Source organism: Ovis aries, chromosome 22 (genome assembly GCF_016772045.2).
Source record: "Ovis aries strain OAR_USU_Benz2616 breed Rambouillet chromosome 22, ARS-UI_Ramb_v3.0, whole genome shotgun sequence".
Taxonomy (NCBI): Eukaryota; Metazoa; Chordata; class Mammalia; order Artiodactyla; family Bovidae; genus Ovis; species Ovis aries.
This window is the reverse complement of record NC_056075.1, coordinates 22,525,447-22,540,370: the sequence shown is the minus strand read 5'-3', so window position 1 is coordinate 22,540,370 and position 14,924 is coordinate 22,525,447. Positions and strand designations below refer to the sequence as shown.

General features: G+C 50.1%; 1 protein-coding gene and 1 pseudogene across 1 annotated transcript; both read right to left on the bottom strand.

Moving 5' to 3' along the window:
- Positions 1–5,487: 5,487 nt before the first annotated feature.
- On the bottom strand, positions 5,488–6,458 carry LOC114110343 (large ribosomal subunit protein eL32-like; annotated as a pseudogene).
- Positions 6,459–10,669: 4,211 nt separating this feature from the next.
- On the bottom strand, positions 10,670–13,773 carry HPS6 (HPS6 biogenesis of lysosomal organelles complex 2 subunit 3). The gene has a single exon (XM_004023306.5). The coding sequence runs from the start codon at positions 13,680–13,682 to the stop codon at positions 11,277–11,279; it is 2,406 nt and encodes an 801-aa protein (XP_004023355.2). The 5' UTR covers positions 13,683–13,773; the 3' UTR covers positions 10,670–11,276.
- Between the last annotated feature and the right edge of the window lie 1,151 nt (positions 13,774–14,924).

The window sequence follows — 14,924 nt, the reverse complement described above, 5'->3', positions numbered from 1 at the left end:
GCTCTCTCCCAGTGGAGTTTGGAGTACACCAGCTTTTTGTCTTGTGGATTCATTCTGGTTCACCAAGCTGGGAGCTCTCTGAATCCAGTCCCTTGGGGTTTTTTTTTAAACCTTATTACATGGACTTCAGTGGCTCAGATGATAAAGAATCCTCGCACATTGCAGGAGACCTGGGTTCAATCCTTAGGTTGGGGAGATTCCCTGGAGGAAAGCATGGCAACCCACTCCAGTATTCTTGTCTGGAGAATCCCTGTGGACAGAGGTACCTGGCATGCTACAGTCCACGGGGTCACAAAGAGTCAGGCTGAGTGACTAAGTTTTTTTTTTAATTATTATTATATAGACACGACTGATTAAATCATTGGCTATTGGCAATGGATTCAACCTCCAGTCCCTTTCCCTTCCCTGGAGGTCAGGGGTAGAACTGGAAGTTCCAATCCTCTAATTACTAGGTTTGTTCCCCTGGCAACCAGCCCCAACATTAAGGTACTTTCTGAAAGTCACTTCATTAACATAAACTCTGGAGTAGTTGAAAGGGGGTTTGTTATGAATATCAAAACACATTTCTTAGACAGATTTATCAATTAAGAAGCTCCAAGGATTTTAGGAGTTCTGTGCCAGAAATGGAGATGAAGACCAACTAAACATTTCTTATTATAAATCACAATATCTCAGCATCAAAAGCCCATGCTGGAATCCTTTTCTGAGCAGATTGAGAGTAAGAAAGATAGGTTTTGGGGGGTGACTGTGGGCAGGTAGCCTAATCCAGGCTTAGCAAGAAGCAAGCCCACAGTGATAGCGGCTAGGCCCCCCTAGCTGGATGAACAAATGCTTGGGAGGAAGGTGCAACCATAAGGCTTGCCTCTTGCTTCCTACTCTATGGAGCTAGATCGTAGACATATTTTAACTGAGGACCAGTATAGACATCTACACTCAGCAAAGAACGATTCCATTTTGAACAACTGGCAGGTTGAGAAGAGAGATGGCATCTCAGTTATACTAAGTGTATGTTCAATGATTCAAGCATTTTTCACACAACATGGACCTTATAAGCAAGCCAACTTCCAAACCTGATGCTCAACCATTGAAACAGCAATCAGTTCCAAACTGGCTGAGTGGGACTTACTGAGAGGCCAGCTCTACCTTATTTTCCAGATGATTGAAAGAATTTTCATGTTTTGGCTATATGATTTAATTTTTGACCTATATGTTTATTTTTTTAAATAATTTTTTTATTTATTTATTTTTGTCTGCACTGGGTCTTCATTGTTTTGTGTGGGCTTTCTTGAGTTGTGGTGAGCAGGGGCTACTCTTCATTACAGTGTGTGGACTGATTGCAGTGGCTTCTCTAGTTGTGGAGCACAGACTCCAGGTGTGAGGGCTTCAGAAGTTGCAGCATCTGGGCTCAGTTGTGATGTGCGGGCCCTGGAGCTCAGGCTCAGTAGTTGTGGCCAATGGGCTTAACTACTCCTCAGCATGTAGAATCTTCCTGGACCAGTACTCAAACTGGTGTCCCCTGTATTGACAGGTGAATTCTTATCCATTGTGCCACCAGGGAAGTCAGCTATGGGTTTACTTTAAAATCGCATCTCCTGGTATAGTATAATTCTGTTATAGTTACTTTGTGACCCTTTTTCCGTCATTTATCCTCTGAGCCTCCATTTTCTCCAATGTAAAACAGTTAGAGGAACTGACCTTAGAGATTCCTGCTGCTGCTAAGTCACTTCAGTCGTGTTCGACTCTGTGCGACCCCATAGACGGCAGCCCACCAGGCTCCCCCGTCCCTGGGATTCTCCAGGCAAGAACACTGGAGTGGGCTGCCATTTCCTTCTCCAATGCATGAAAGTGCAAAGTGAAAGTGAAGTCGCTCAGTCGTGTCTGACTCTTAGTGACCCCATGGACTGCAGCCCTCCAGGCTCCTCCATCCACGGGATTTTCCAGGCAAGAGTACTGGAGTAGAGATTCCTAAGGTTCCTAACTATTAGTGCCCTCCAAATGACATCTATAGAATTTACATCGTACAAGTAATTCTTCCACATTCATTCCCTCTTTTAATCCTCAAAATTGTTCTATAATGTAGATACTGTTCCTTTTCCTCTTTTATGACTGAGTACATTGAGGCTCAGAGAGCTTGAGAAAGTTATTCAAGGTTGCACAGACAGTAGGTGGTAAAGGCAGAATTAAATCCTTGTGAGTTCATTTCCACTGTGTCCCCAGGTAACCTTCTAACAGTTGGGAGGAATGCCCTAAGTGTTAGCAGGGCTGGCCGGCTCTCTTGAAGGGTTGGGGCTAGTTAAAATGGAAGGATGTTATATTTTTCGTATGTACCTCCTTTGCTTTGTAAGTTTCAGTGCTCTTCAGCCTTTGTTCACATGCCTGTGTTTCCTAAGTACTCAGTTAAACTCCTGCTGCTAAGGCAGTCCACTCATGGCTGGGGGACCTATTCTGGAGCTGAGAGGGGTTTCCCAGGTCCACATGGGAGGGGAAGAGGTGATAACCTAAGGCCTGTAGGCCTGTCTCTTTTCTAGTTCCAGATCTTTCACCTGCTAGCCAAGGATCTAGCTTTCCTGTTTGCTGCTTAGTTTTCTCTGTAATATGGGCATCATAACTGCTGCTCTGTGGGCTTCAGACGGTCAGAGGAAGTAACTGACAGAAAGGTGACAGGGAGGTACTTTGAGGTGTGAAGTGCTCTTTCAATGTGTGTGTGTGTGTGTCTGTGTGTATTGAGGAGAGGTAGAAGTTATCCACAGAGTCTCCAGGGCTATAGCCCCAGCTAGGCCTGGCAGAGCTGTTCCTCCCCAGGCTGAGGTCAAAGCCAGGTCCTCTTCCCACTATCAACACCAGCGCTTGGGTCCTGTTTATTGTTCTCGGCTCCTCTCCTAGCAACAAAAGTGTTGAAGGTTTTGCAAGCAATGGGGACCTTGCCTCTCAGCTCACTAGGAAGAGGAGCCAGAGCTTCAGTGCATGGAGCTCTGCCAGCAAGTGCAAGTTCATTGCCTGAGTCTTGACCTCAGCCTTAGCCTGGTAAGGGGGCCTCCCATAACCTTTAGCCTTTTACTGCTACCCTGAGTTTGACCCAAAAAAGGTAGCCTCCACCCAAGATATACATCCTGTCCTTAGGGAGACCTGATGAGGAAGACCCAACCTCATACTTTCCCTGTGTATTAGCATTCCAGGGCTGCAGTAACAAATTACCAGAAACTTGTCTTTAAACAACAGAAATGTGTTCTCTCACAGTTCTGGAGGTCAGAAGTTCAAAACCAGGATGTTCACAAGGCTGGTTTGTTCCAGAGGGCTCTGAGGAGAATCCATCCCATGCCCCTTTACTAGCTTCTGGTCACAGGCAGCTATACTTGGCGCTTGTCCTGCTTCTGTCTTCACACGACATTCTCCTCCTGTGTCTTTGTGTTGTCTCCTTTTCTGCCTTATGAGAATGCTCATTCTTGGATTTAGGACCCGCTCTAGTCTAGGACGATCTCCTTTTGAAATCCTTACCTTAATTAAATCTGCAAGGACCCTTCTTACAAACAAGGTCACATTCTGCTGGGAGGGATTGGGGGCAGGAGGAGAAGGGGACGACAGAGGATGAGATGGCTGGATGGCATCACGGACTTGATGGACGTGAGTCTGAGTGAACTCCGGGAGATGGTGATGGACAGGGAGGCCTGGCGTGCTGCGATTCATGGGGTCGCAAAGAGTTGGACACGACTGAACGACTGAACTGAACTGAACTGAACTAAACTGAGGTTCTGGGTAGATGTAATTTTGGGGGCCATGATTCAACCCCCTACATGTGCCTCCAGTTTGATGAGGGAAATCTAAGCCCATTCTTAGAGAGTCATTGACTCTGAAAGGAGAAATCTCTTCCTACTTAAAGAAGCCCCTCTTTTCTTGTTTCCTTTTGGCTGCACCCTGTGCAGTGGGATCTTAGTTCCCTAAACAGGGATTGAACCTACAGCCTCAACAGTGATGAAGTTCTAACCACTGGACCACCAGGGAATTCTTAAAGAAGCCCGTTTGTGATGGGGAATTTGATTCAAGTGTGATCACCAGAGCCTTTAAACTGAGAAAAGCACACAGATGCTGGTGGCAGGAAAGGGTCAGTCAGGTTATTGTTCTCTGTAGAATGAGGTGACGGTGTTGTGTCCATCGTACAAGGATTTGGAGAAGGAGTAAGGGGGAGTTTCTGCCTTCACCAGACAAGTGAGGCAAGGAAGGCCCAAGGTCTTAGTCTTTGCCCACCCGGTTTTTCTTCCTTTCGCTTCCAGATGTTAATTAACTGATGTCAGTGTTAAATACTTTTTTGAATGAACTCCTATATGATCATTAACAAAGTAGGACTGTTCCTGACAATGGTAGGTGTCTTAATATACTGGGGGAACCATCAGGGTTAAAAAGATCCAGAAGGGTTTATTTTGCCAAACCAGGCTAGCTCCCTGCGCTCTGTTTCTTCCTTACTTCCTTATTTACAAGGGCCTAGCCATTCAGCTGGGTCTGTTTCTTTTCAACTCTGGGGATTCGCTTCCTGAACTGAGAGCCATATAAGCCTTGTAGTTGGTACTACCATGCCTCCTTTCTTCTTTTCCACAAATAGAAGAGCCTCAGGTTGCTAGCTACCCATTTAATCTCTGGGGATCCTCACATCTCTAGGCTGGATGCTGAAGGGGGCCACCAGCTCTCCTCACATCTCTTAGCCTCCCCTTAGTTACGATCTCCCCAAAGACAATTGCATGCCACCTTTTCCTTTCAAAAAGTTTTTACAGTTGATTACTGTATGGAAAGAGGGCCAAAGCCTGAGGAAGGTTTGAAAATTTCAGAAACCTGGGAAACTTCTGCCAACTCTGATCCATGGAATGAAAGGGCTGATAGCCTCTCCTCTTGGGTCTGGCCTGAAGACACCAACTAGGGTAATCATTCATCTTCCCTTTAACTCTGTATGGCTGGCTGTATTTTGAGCATTTCCCAGTTAGTTTTTCTCACCTCTGTATTTCTTCGGCTGCATGCAGAAAAAGCCCCTTTATGGAGTGATTTTTTAGAAGAGTAGTCAAAAAGGTCCCAGTAGGGTCAACTTCTAATCCCCCCCTTTCCTAAAATTGGTTGCATAGATTTTGAGTTAGTGAAACTTGGAACACCAGTAAGGGACCCACAGTCTCTTCATGGTATCCCAGAAAGAGGGGATAAGAAGGCGCAGACATTGTGGCACATGTAGGGTGGGTACCCCCCCAGCTCAGATCCTGCTTTTGTACTACCACTCCATTTCCACCACCCCACCCAGATGTGAACACCCAGGTGGAGAAGATTGAGATGTCAACAGAGTTTATAATACAGAAGATTTGTTGAATTCAACTTTTAAGAATTTCAGTGTACTGATAGACTCAGTGGATTTGATCGTCAATATGCATAAGCTCAGAATCCATTACGCTGAGAGATGGGGTGTGAGAGGTGTGAGGAATGAAAAGAGATGCCCAGGGTTTGACGGGATGGTGATTGGGAATTGAAGCTGGGCACAGAGGTGGGAGAGGCAGGGCAGACTTGGGACAAACTGACAATTGTTCGGTCTTTTTTTTTTTTTTGGCCAAGTTTTAGGGTTTTATTAATACGAACAAAATGTGTGCACGAGGTGTCCACACAAGTCATTTTCTTGGCTATGCAGCCTGGCGTTAGGCTTGGGGACTCTGATGGCCAGCTGGGCTGCTCTTTCCTCAGTGGTTCTCCGGTCCTTGGAGGAGATATTGTGAGCAGTCTTGGCACAGGAAGATTTGTTGAACATTAGCAGCACCTCAAGTTGCTTGAGGTTATAGACCAGGCAGGAACTTCTGGAAGCCACTGGGCAGCATGTGCTTTGTTTTCTTGTTGGCCCGTAACCAATGTTAGGCATCAAGATGTGGCCCCTGAATCTCCTGGGCAGCCTAGTATCAATGCCCCTGGATTTCCCCCAGTTTGCTTAATTTTGACATATCCATCTGACTGGTGCCAGATGAACTTCTTGGTCCTCTTTTTGATGATCTTGGGCTTCATGAGGGGTATGAGGGTGGCCAGGATGCCAAGTAGGAGATGGCTGCCACCTTCATAGGCAGCACCCAGGGAGAAGAGCTCCCTCTTGCTTTCCTGATGTCTCATCAGCTGTTCCCAAAATGTGAAATGAAGGCGAATCTTCCCAAATATAAAACTTTTTGAGAAGCACAACTTCAAAACTGAGGCTCTAGGCTGCTCTTAGTGCCAGCCTCATGTGGTTAAGGGTGGGACAATGCCCACTTTTCCTGGGTACAAAACAAAAATAATAGCGACTGTGAGAAGACTGTGTGTCACCTTGGAATCTGAGTGGTTGCCAAAGCCCGAGGACCTGAAACCTCTGAAAGACCTGGATAGTCTGCTTCCCTAGAACCTTTAGCTCAGGGAGGCCCAGATGAGGTGGACTGACCTCATTCTTGGTGAAGGCCACCCCCTGCTCACCCTTCCTCAGCTCTTCACAATTCCTTCCCTTTTCCTTTATTTCCCAGATAATGGAAACCTCTGGGAGACCAAATCTAGACTAGCTGTCCCACTGGCTCTGGCTATGATTCTGGTGAGAGGCCCCAAGGGACCCCTCTCTGCTCTGTCCTCTATCCTACAGCAGTCACTCTTGAGAGCATCTAGCATCTTCTGCCTTCCAGAGTGAGAGTCTTTCCCCGCCTCCCCCAGGTCCGTCTCCCCCTTCCTGTCTGTGTCTCCTCTCTCTCTTCTCCTGGTCCAACCTCATCCTCTTACTCATCTCTCTGCCTCTGTCCTTCTTCACCTTTGTTCTTGCTCCTGTGTAGCAACCTTTGGAGCAGGCCCAGGCTCTCCCTCTGGGAACTAGAGCAGAAAACACCTCAAGGCTTCGACCCACAACTGGTGAGGGACCCCGGTCACTCAGCCCTGACCTCACAGCCTGATTCAGCTTCCCTCTCCACCTGAATTTTTGTTTACCAGCAGAAACGGGGATCCATGCAGTAATAGTATGGCAGTTTACAGTTCACACACATGGTCCATTAGCTTTGAAATTGTGAGTCTCAAAAAGTTTTATATTTGGGAAAATTTACCTTCATTTCACATTTTGAGCATAAAGTGGGACTTTATTGATTTTGAATAAAATCTGGCATCTTTTTCCTATATTTCAAATTCATATAAAATACAGACACCCTATGCCTTCCGAGAAAACTCTGCTGTGCCCTCAACTTCCTCTTTGGTTGGATCAAATTATCCAGGTCAGTCTGGTAGCTGGGGCAGTTTCCACCCTGGACAAGAAGCATCCTGGCAGCTCAGGTTCCTCCCTCTTCTGGAATAGTATCTACTAGGACCCTGTCGTAGTACAAGACCAGGATCCCTTCCCCTCTCCCCTATGATTTTGCTCCCTGAATTCTATCCTGACCCCCTCCTTTTCCCTTGCCCTCAAAAAAACCTTAATTTACCACCTTCAGAGGCTTCCTCAGTCGTTAGTCCAGAAATGGGCAAGTGTGTGCATTGAGGCTTCCCAGGTGGCAAAGGTAATGGGTGGAGCTGGCAATGATGAGAATAACCACCAGGGGGAGCCTGTACCTAAGAAGAGACTGAGTGGGGCCCTGGGGAGCCACAGTGAGGATTTGTCTTCCCCTTTTTTCAGGGTAGTGCGAGTGCCAGCCATTCCAGCCTTAGGTGGCTCCCTATGGAGCTGGGAGTCTACAGCTACTTCCTCCCCACTGTCTGACTCCTTCTTTTTCCCTGACCATGCAGGGAAAGTGTGGCTGGGTCAGGATATGGGAGGAAAACTGAGTGGTTTGGATACTGCCTACTCTGGCCACCAATTTCTTACAGGCCAGATGCAGAGAAAGCGGTGGGCTTTGATCTCTGAACTTGGCAGGCTGGAGAAGACTTGGGTTGCGGTAGTCCTGTGTTCCAGTCACTGGGTGGCACAGAAGCTGTGGTCTGTGTCTAAACAGTGAACCCCCTGGTGAGGCAATGGAAAAGTGGGTGGGCAGTAGGGAGATGACAAAAGGAGGACAGGGCTCCATGGGAGTATGTGCAGGTAGAGGAGCCTCAGGATTTGCTTCCTCTCCTTTGCCCAGACTGCATTCTGGTCTTGCCTAACTTAGTTTCACCTTCAAGTTTTCCAGAGACTACAGCCAAGTGACCTTGAGAGAGCACCAGAGATGAGGCACACCTGTGGAAACATGACTACTCACTGGTCTGGGAGCCTCATCTTCACCTCCCCAGGGGCCTCAGGCCTTCCTGCCACCTCCTGTCCGGGGACCTTGTTGTTTAGTCACTTAGTCAAGTCTGTCTCTACTCTTTTGTGACCCCATGGATTTAGTCTGCCAGGCTCCTCTGTCCATGGGATTCTCCAGGCAAGAATACTGGACTGGGTTGCCATTTCCTTCTCTAGGGCATCTTCTTGACCCAGGGATTGAATCCATGTCTCTTGCTTGGCAGGGGCATTCTTAACTACTGAGCCACATGTTTAAAACCTTCAGCCCCAGAATTTCCCCCTTTACCCAGGCACCCAAGATGAAGGACCTTAGCTCCTAAATCCCGTATTTCCCCATGTCCCAATATCCCTATCTAAGGACTCTACTTTTTTTTAAATTTGACTGCGCTGGGTCTTAGTTACAGCATATGGGATCTTTGATCTTGCTTGTGGCATGTGAGATCTTTAGTTTTGGCACGTGAAGTGTTGCAGCTTGTGAGATCCAGTTCCCTGACCAGGGATTGAATCCAGGCCCCCTGTATTGGGAGTGTGGCGTCCCAGTCACTGGTCCGCCAGGGAACTCCCCTCTCTCCACTCACCTACCTGTAGCCCTCTGACTCAGGGGCCAACTTTCTGATGGTCCTCTTGCACACTCCACCAGAACCCAGTCACACAATATTTGCATCCCTGAACTGTACTCCAAAGTCCTGAGACAAGGTTGAGGGTTGCTTCACCCCACTCATTGGAGCTGGGGCATGAGCAAGGACAAGAGCACTCAAGCAGCAAGTCTTTAAGAGCAGGTGGAAGTTCCCATCTAAGCCCAGCTGCTCCCCTCAGAGCTGCCAGGCTGGGTGGCTCCCCTACTTGTGTGTGTACTAAATGCTAATTCGCTTCAGTCGTGTCTGACTTTTTATGCTCCTATGGGCTGTAGCCTGCCAGGTTCCTCTGTCCATGGGGATTCTCCTGGCAAGAATACTGGAGTGGGTTGCCATTTCCTCCTCTAGAGGATCTTCCTGACCCAAGGATTGAACTTGCATCTCCTGCACTGGCAGGCTGATTCTTTAACACTGAGCCACTGCAGGTACTAGCTGAGAACAAAGCCAAGTGGCAGTCCTTACCTTGGGCCCAAGCCATGGACAAGGGATACCTGGGGAGTCTGGGATGATGCTGAGTAGCAGCACCCAGAGTCCCACCCTAAGCCCAGAACCCAGCTGAGGAGTCCCTTGCGTAGCAGCGGGTAGAGGGCCAAGGCCTCTTCAAAGGGGGTCCTGCTAACTAAATCCAGAGGGTCAGAAATCTGTGCTGGAGGTGCTCTTGTTTCTTGGTTTAGACAGTCAGCCTCCAAGCAACCCTGCTCCAGTGACTTTTGTTACTAAGCCAGAAGTCTCTGCAGATAGCTCTCCTGTTTGTGGTCAACCTTCCCTTTAACCAGGAATCCTAGGGAGGACAAGCATGGCCCCAGGGCCTAGCACAATTCCTACTTAGGAACAGAAGGGTCTTGGGGAAAGGAAGCGTGAACCTTGGCAAATCCCCCTCCTCACTACAGGCTAGAGGAAGAATGAGCCAGGAATGAGAAGTGCTTTCAAGCCCAAGCCAGCATCAGCTGTAGGGCTATACAGTAAGGAAATGAGTGAGTGAGTGAGTGAGTGAGTGAGTGAGTGAGTGAAGTTGCTCAGTCATGTCCGACTCTTTGTGTCCGACTGTAGGGGTATACAGTAAAGTGGTTCAAATCTTAGAGCTCCTACTTTCTAGTTGACTGACCCTGGTCAAGCAGTCTTTCTAAATCTGTTTCCTCATCTGTAAAATGGGGATTAGTACTTTCCTGATGGGGTTATTAGAAACATTATAAAAGACAGACTATTTAAAGACTAGCAGAGTACTCATATAAATGTTAATTATTAATATTTTCATTATTGGAAGTGGCCACTTTAGCCAAAAGTTCAGATTCAACCACTCCCTCTATGGCCAACTCTATGAGGCCCTTAGCTGTTCAAAAACACACCAACTGCGTATGCGTTTCTGGAGTGTTTTCCAATACCAACCATCAGTTCTCTGTGGACATCAACTGGGTGTCCTGCAAGTCAACTCAGTTCTGATACTAACTACATGGAGTTAGCATAGGCCCCACAGGTTAAGGGCTCAATTCCACAAGACCACCTTCACTTCCAATGCCAGTCACAAGCCACTGATACTTCTGACTGGCTGGCTATAAATTGGGAGTTCCCATACTATAAATCAGGCTTCCCTGGTGGCTCAGGTGGTAAAGAATCCACCTGCAATGTGGGAGACCTGGATTTGATCCCTGGGTTGGGAAGATCCACTGGAGAAGGGAATGGCTACCTACTCCAGTGTTCTGACCTGGAGAACTGCGTGACTATTCCATGGGGTTGCAGAATCAGACACAACTGAGCAACTTTTACTTTCAGTTTCATGCTATAAATTGGTTTGACAATTTGCTAGAATAGTTAACAAAACCCAGGAAAATACTTATGTTTACAGGTTTATTAAAGGATACAACTGCCAGATGGAAGAGATGCACAGGGCAAAGAATTGTGTGTGGGGTGTGCATGGGGCTTCCATACCCTCTCTGGGTGCATCACTGTTCCAGCACCTTAGTGTGTTCACCAAGCCAGTTCATCAAATTTCCCTGTTCAGGAGCTTTTATAGAGCTTAATCTCTAGTCCCATTCCCCTCCCAGGAGGCTGAGGATGGGCTGAAGCTTTCAACCCTTTCACCACTTAGTCTTTCTGCTGACCAGCCCTTATCCTGATGCTAGGGGTCCCCACTTTTAGTAGCAGTATAAATTTACCTTATTAGTATAAATGCAGGTTTGATATAAAGGAGTTTGTTATAACAAAGACACTTCTTTCACGCATACCACTAGGAAATTCTACGAGTTTTAGAAGCTCTGTGCCAAGACAGAAACCTAAGGACAAAAACCAAACATGTTTATTATACCATTTTTTATACACACACATATACATATAAATATAAACTCCTCAGAAGAGAGAAGAGTATTGCACACACAAGTCCCACTCTGGCTCCTCCAACTCCTAGGCACCTTTCCCTGATCACTGTGTCCTAGAGACAATTTTCAGCCTGTGTCAGTCACATAGAGACCCTGTCCAGATGGTGCCCAGGCCTCCAGGCCTGGGTGGTCTGATGCCTGGAGGGCTGACACCCGAGGTGGGGTGGGGGGTGGAGTGTCTGGGTCCCATAGAATGTCCTCATATAAGCTTAGAACTGGGCCAGAGGCTCGTCCTTGAGTCCCAGTCTGCTTCAGCAGGGCTCTGAGCAAGCCCACAGTGAGAGGGGGCTCTGCCCCAGGCTCAGGGAATGGGGCAGGGGGCTCCAACTCATCTGGGAGGTATGTCCGCAGTAGAAGCAGGAGTTCAGCTGGCGCGAGGTCTGGTGGGCACAGGCGGCAAAGGAGGGGGAGGTGAGCGTCAAGCCGGCGATGCCGGGCAAATTCGGCCAACAGCAGTTTGAAGATCTCACTTCGAAGCAGGGGGCTAGAGGGGCTGAGGGCCAGGCCAGCCTCTAAAGCCCGTTCCCACTGTTCCTTTTGCACCAGCTGCCCCACAGCTTGGAGCACAGCTTTGGGCCGCCCACTGCCCAAGAGTAGGTCTAGCTCCAGTGCTTCAGGCCTAGTCCCCTCCTCACCTAGTACTGCCAGGGCTCGGCGATAGAGGGGCAGCCCTGGGCCTCCTGCTCCCCAGCCAGGCCCCCCCTGTTGCTGGGCCAGCTCCACAAAGGGTGGCAGCCATTGTGGCTCCAGCCGGCAGAGGCACTGGCACAGGAGTTCAAAGGGGGGCAGTATGCCATTGGGTGGTTCTTTTCCAGCTGCTGTAGCCCCCAGTACCTTCTTCCACACATCCGGGGGAGCGTGGGACTTCAGATGGCCATTGCCATCTGGCTGGAGCTGCAGGACCCTGAGGATGGCACCCCAGGCTGCTGTAGGGAGGGCTTGGAAAATGGTGTTGAGCTGGGCCAGCTGGTCTCCTATCAACTCAGTCCTCAGCAGCCGTGCCACTTCATGCTCTGCCAACTCAGTCCAGCCAGCCTCCTCCTCATCCCCAGCCACAAGCTGGGCTTTGAGCTGTTCTAAGCCCCGGTAATCCCGAAGCTCGGCCCTCAGTGTGGTCAACAGTGCTGATGGGGACACATGGCCCTGGAGGATGGATGCCAGGGCCTGAGGTGCTCGGAATGTGCTATTGTGTCGCAGTTCCTCTGGGGTGAGCTGGGCACCCCGCAGGCTCCGTCGCTGGTAGTACTTGCAGGCCTCCTCAAACACCATATCTTCAGCTGAAGGCAGCTCAAGGCTTTGTGGGGTTTTCCAGCCTACTTGAAACAGACCCACAGCTGAAAGTAAACGAAGACCCCCTCGAGCCTCCAGCTCTTCCTGATCTTCCATGCCAGGGGCGGGGGTTTCCAGCAGATGTACTCGGTCTGTACTCAGGATCTTCCTCTCCAGCAGCTGCCCACTGCCCATGTCCAGCAGTTCCAATGTGGAGCCCAGCACACAGGCCAGAGTGCCATGAAATGTGCCCAGTGCTGCAGACCCTGCCAGGCTGGCAGGTGCCTCCTGCAGGGTGCCAACAGTCCGGGAGCCACCGTGGGGCTGTACCAGGCTCACAGTGCCCCTGAAATCAAGCCACATCAGGCCCTGGGGAGTTGGGGCCCAGGTATGTACAGTCAATGGCTGCCTGGGGGACAGCAGTCCAGGAAGGCCTCGGAGCAGGGTCCTGAAGTCCCATGTATCTCCTCTTCCAGGATTCAGGCTTTTACTGTGGGAGAGGCCAAGACATGGGGCAGCCACCACTACCTTGCCCTTGCTTGGGCTCCAGATGAGCAGAATATGACCCAAGCCAGGCCAGGTGTTGACAGTGGGCACAAGGAAGAGGTCCTTGCGGGAAGTCAGCAGCCCGAAAGCGGGGCAGTGGTGCAGCAGTATGTGCGTACTGCCCAGGTTGGTGCCGGCCTCACCGCTGGGCTCGAGGGTCCTGACGCACACACAGTGGCTAAAAGCCACTGCAGGAGGCCCTAACGGGCCCTCAGCGCCGGCCTGCCGCTCCTCGCACCACACCAGGCGGCCTCGGGGCGCCGCCACGGCCACCACACGGGCTCCATCTCCAGGACACAGCTCGGTGCTCTGCAGCAGCCGCCAGCCGGGCCCCACCCCCGAGCCCCACACCTCGACTAGGCCACTCTCCCACACTAGGACTAGCGCCGATCGCGCCGGCCACGGCAGGAGGAAGGCGTCTAGCGGTGAGGGCTGGCCAGGCGGCCAGGAGCTTTCCAGCTCCGCACCGGGTCCACGCACCGCGACCAGCAGTTGCGGGGCTGGTGACCCCGGAGGTCGCAGCAACAGTAGGTGGCGGCCGTCTGGGCTGCAGCGAACTCGGACGGCTGGGTCCCCGGCTAGCAACTCCCGGAGCCGGGCCGCGCCGCTGAAGTTGCTCAGATCTGAGAGCAGGCGCAGAGTCCCTGCACGCTTCATGATGTTCTCTGCGCCGGAGCACGCCTAGGTCCGCCGCACCGTAGGGCAAAGCCCGTCTCTCAGTCCCGGGTTCCCGCGGGAAGTCGAGGATGGGGTTGAGACTTCCGTCCCGGGTCGTCTAGGCGAGCCAAGGCCGGGCTAAGACTCAGCCCCGCCCAGCCCCGCCCCTCACGGCTAGCTCGAGACCTGCGCCTGTTTTACGCCCAGCCGGCAAAACACCGCCCATCAAGGGGCGGGGGCGCTACAGGGGCATAGGAGGAGCCGCGAGAGCACCCAATGGTGTCAGAGTCTCCGACCTCGCCGGCCCTGGGGCCGCTTTCGGAGGCCGACTGCCTCAGGCCCCAGGAAGCCGGGAAGTGGCCCAAAGAATCCAGATTCCAGCCCTTTCAGCCTCCAACTCCCAACGCTTCCCTTCCCTCCAAGTCACGCTCTCTCATTCCAAAATTGGAAAATTCATGAAATTTTTTATTGAGCACCTACTAAGTGCCTGGCTCTGGGGAGACAACCCCGAACAAAAGAGAGAACCTCAGCTTCATGGAATGACAATCTAGTGGAAAAAACAATAGCTAGTACTTTCTTAGAACGGACTGTGACCCCCACCCCCTTTTAAAGATGAGGGAAATAAAACACAGAGAGATAAAGTACATTGACCAAGATCACACAGCCATTAAGCAGTAGAGATAGAGGTAGGATTTCAACCACACACAATCTGGGTCTAGGGTCATTGCACCAAATCATTTTATCAACAACCCATCCAAACTAACATTTTGCTAGAAAACAAAATTAAAACATACTTTAATGGTACTGAGTCTGTGTGTAATCTCTTCAGTTCAGTTCAGTTGCTCAGTCATGTCCGACTCTTTGCGACCCCATGAATCGCAGCAGGGCTAGGCCTCCCTCTCCATCACCAACTCCTTGATTTAACTCAGACTCATGTGCATCGAGTTGGTGATGCCATCCAGCCATCTCATCCTCTGTCGTCCCCTTCTCCTCCTGCCTCCAATCCCTCCCAGCATCAGAGTCTTTTCCAATGAGTCAAGTCTTCACATGAGGTGGCCAAAGGACTGGAGTTTCAGCTTTAGCATCAGTCCTTCCAAAGAAATCCCAGGACTGATCTCCTTTAGAATGGACTGGTTGGATCTCCTTGCACTCCAAGGGACTCTCAAGAGTCTTCTCCAACACCACAGTTCAAAAGCATCAATTCTTCACTTCAGTACCTACAAACTGACATGCAAGAGTTCT

What these genes read in the sequence shown, in the direction of transcription:
- HPS6 (XM_004023306.5), bottom strand. Translation starts at nt 13,682, where the DNA reads ATGAAGCGTGCAGGGACTCTGCGCCTGCTCTCAGATCTGAGCAACTTC.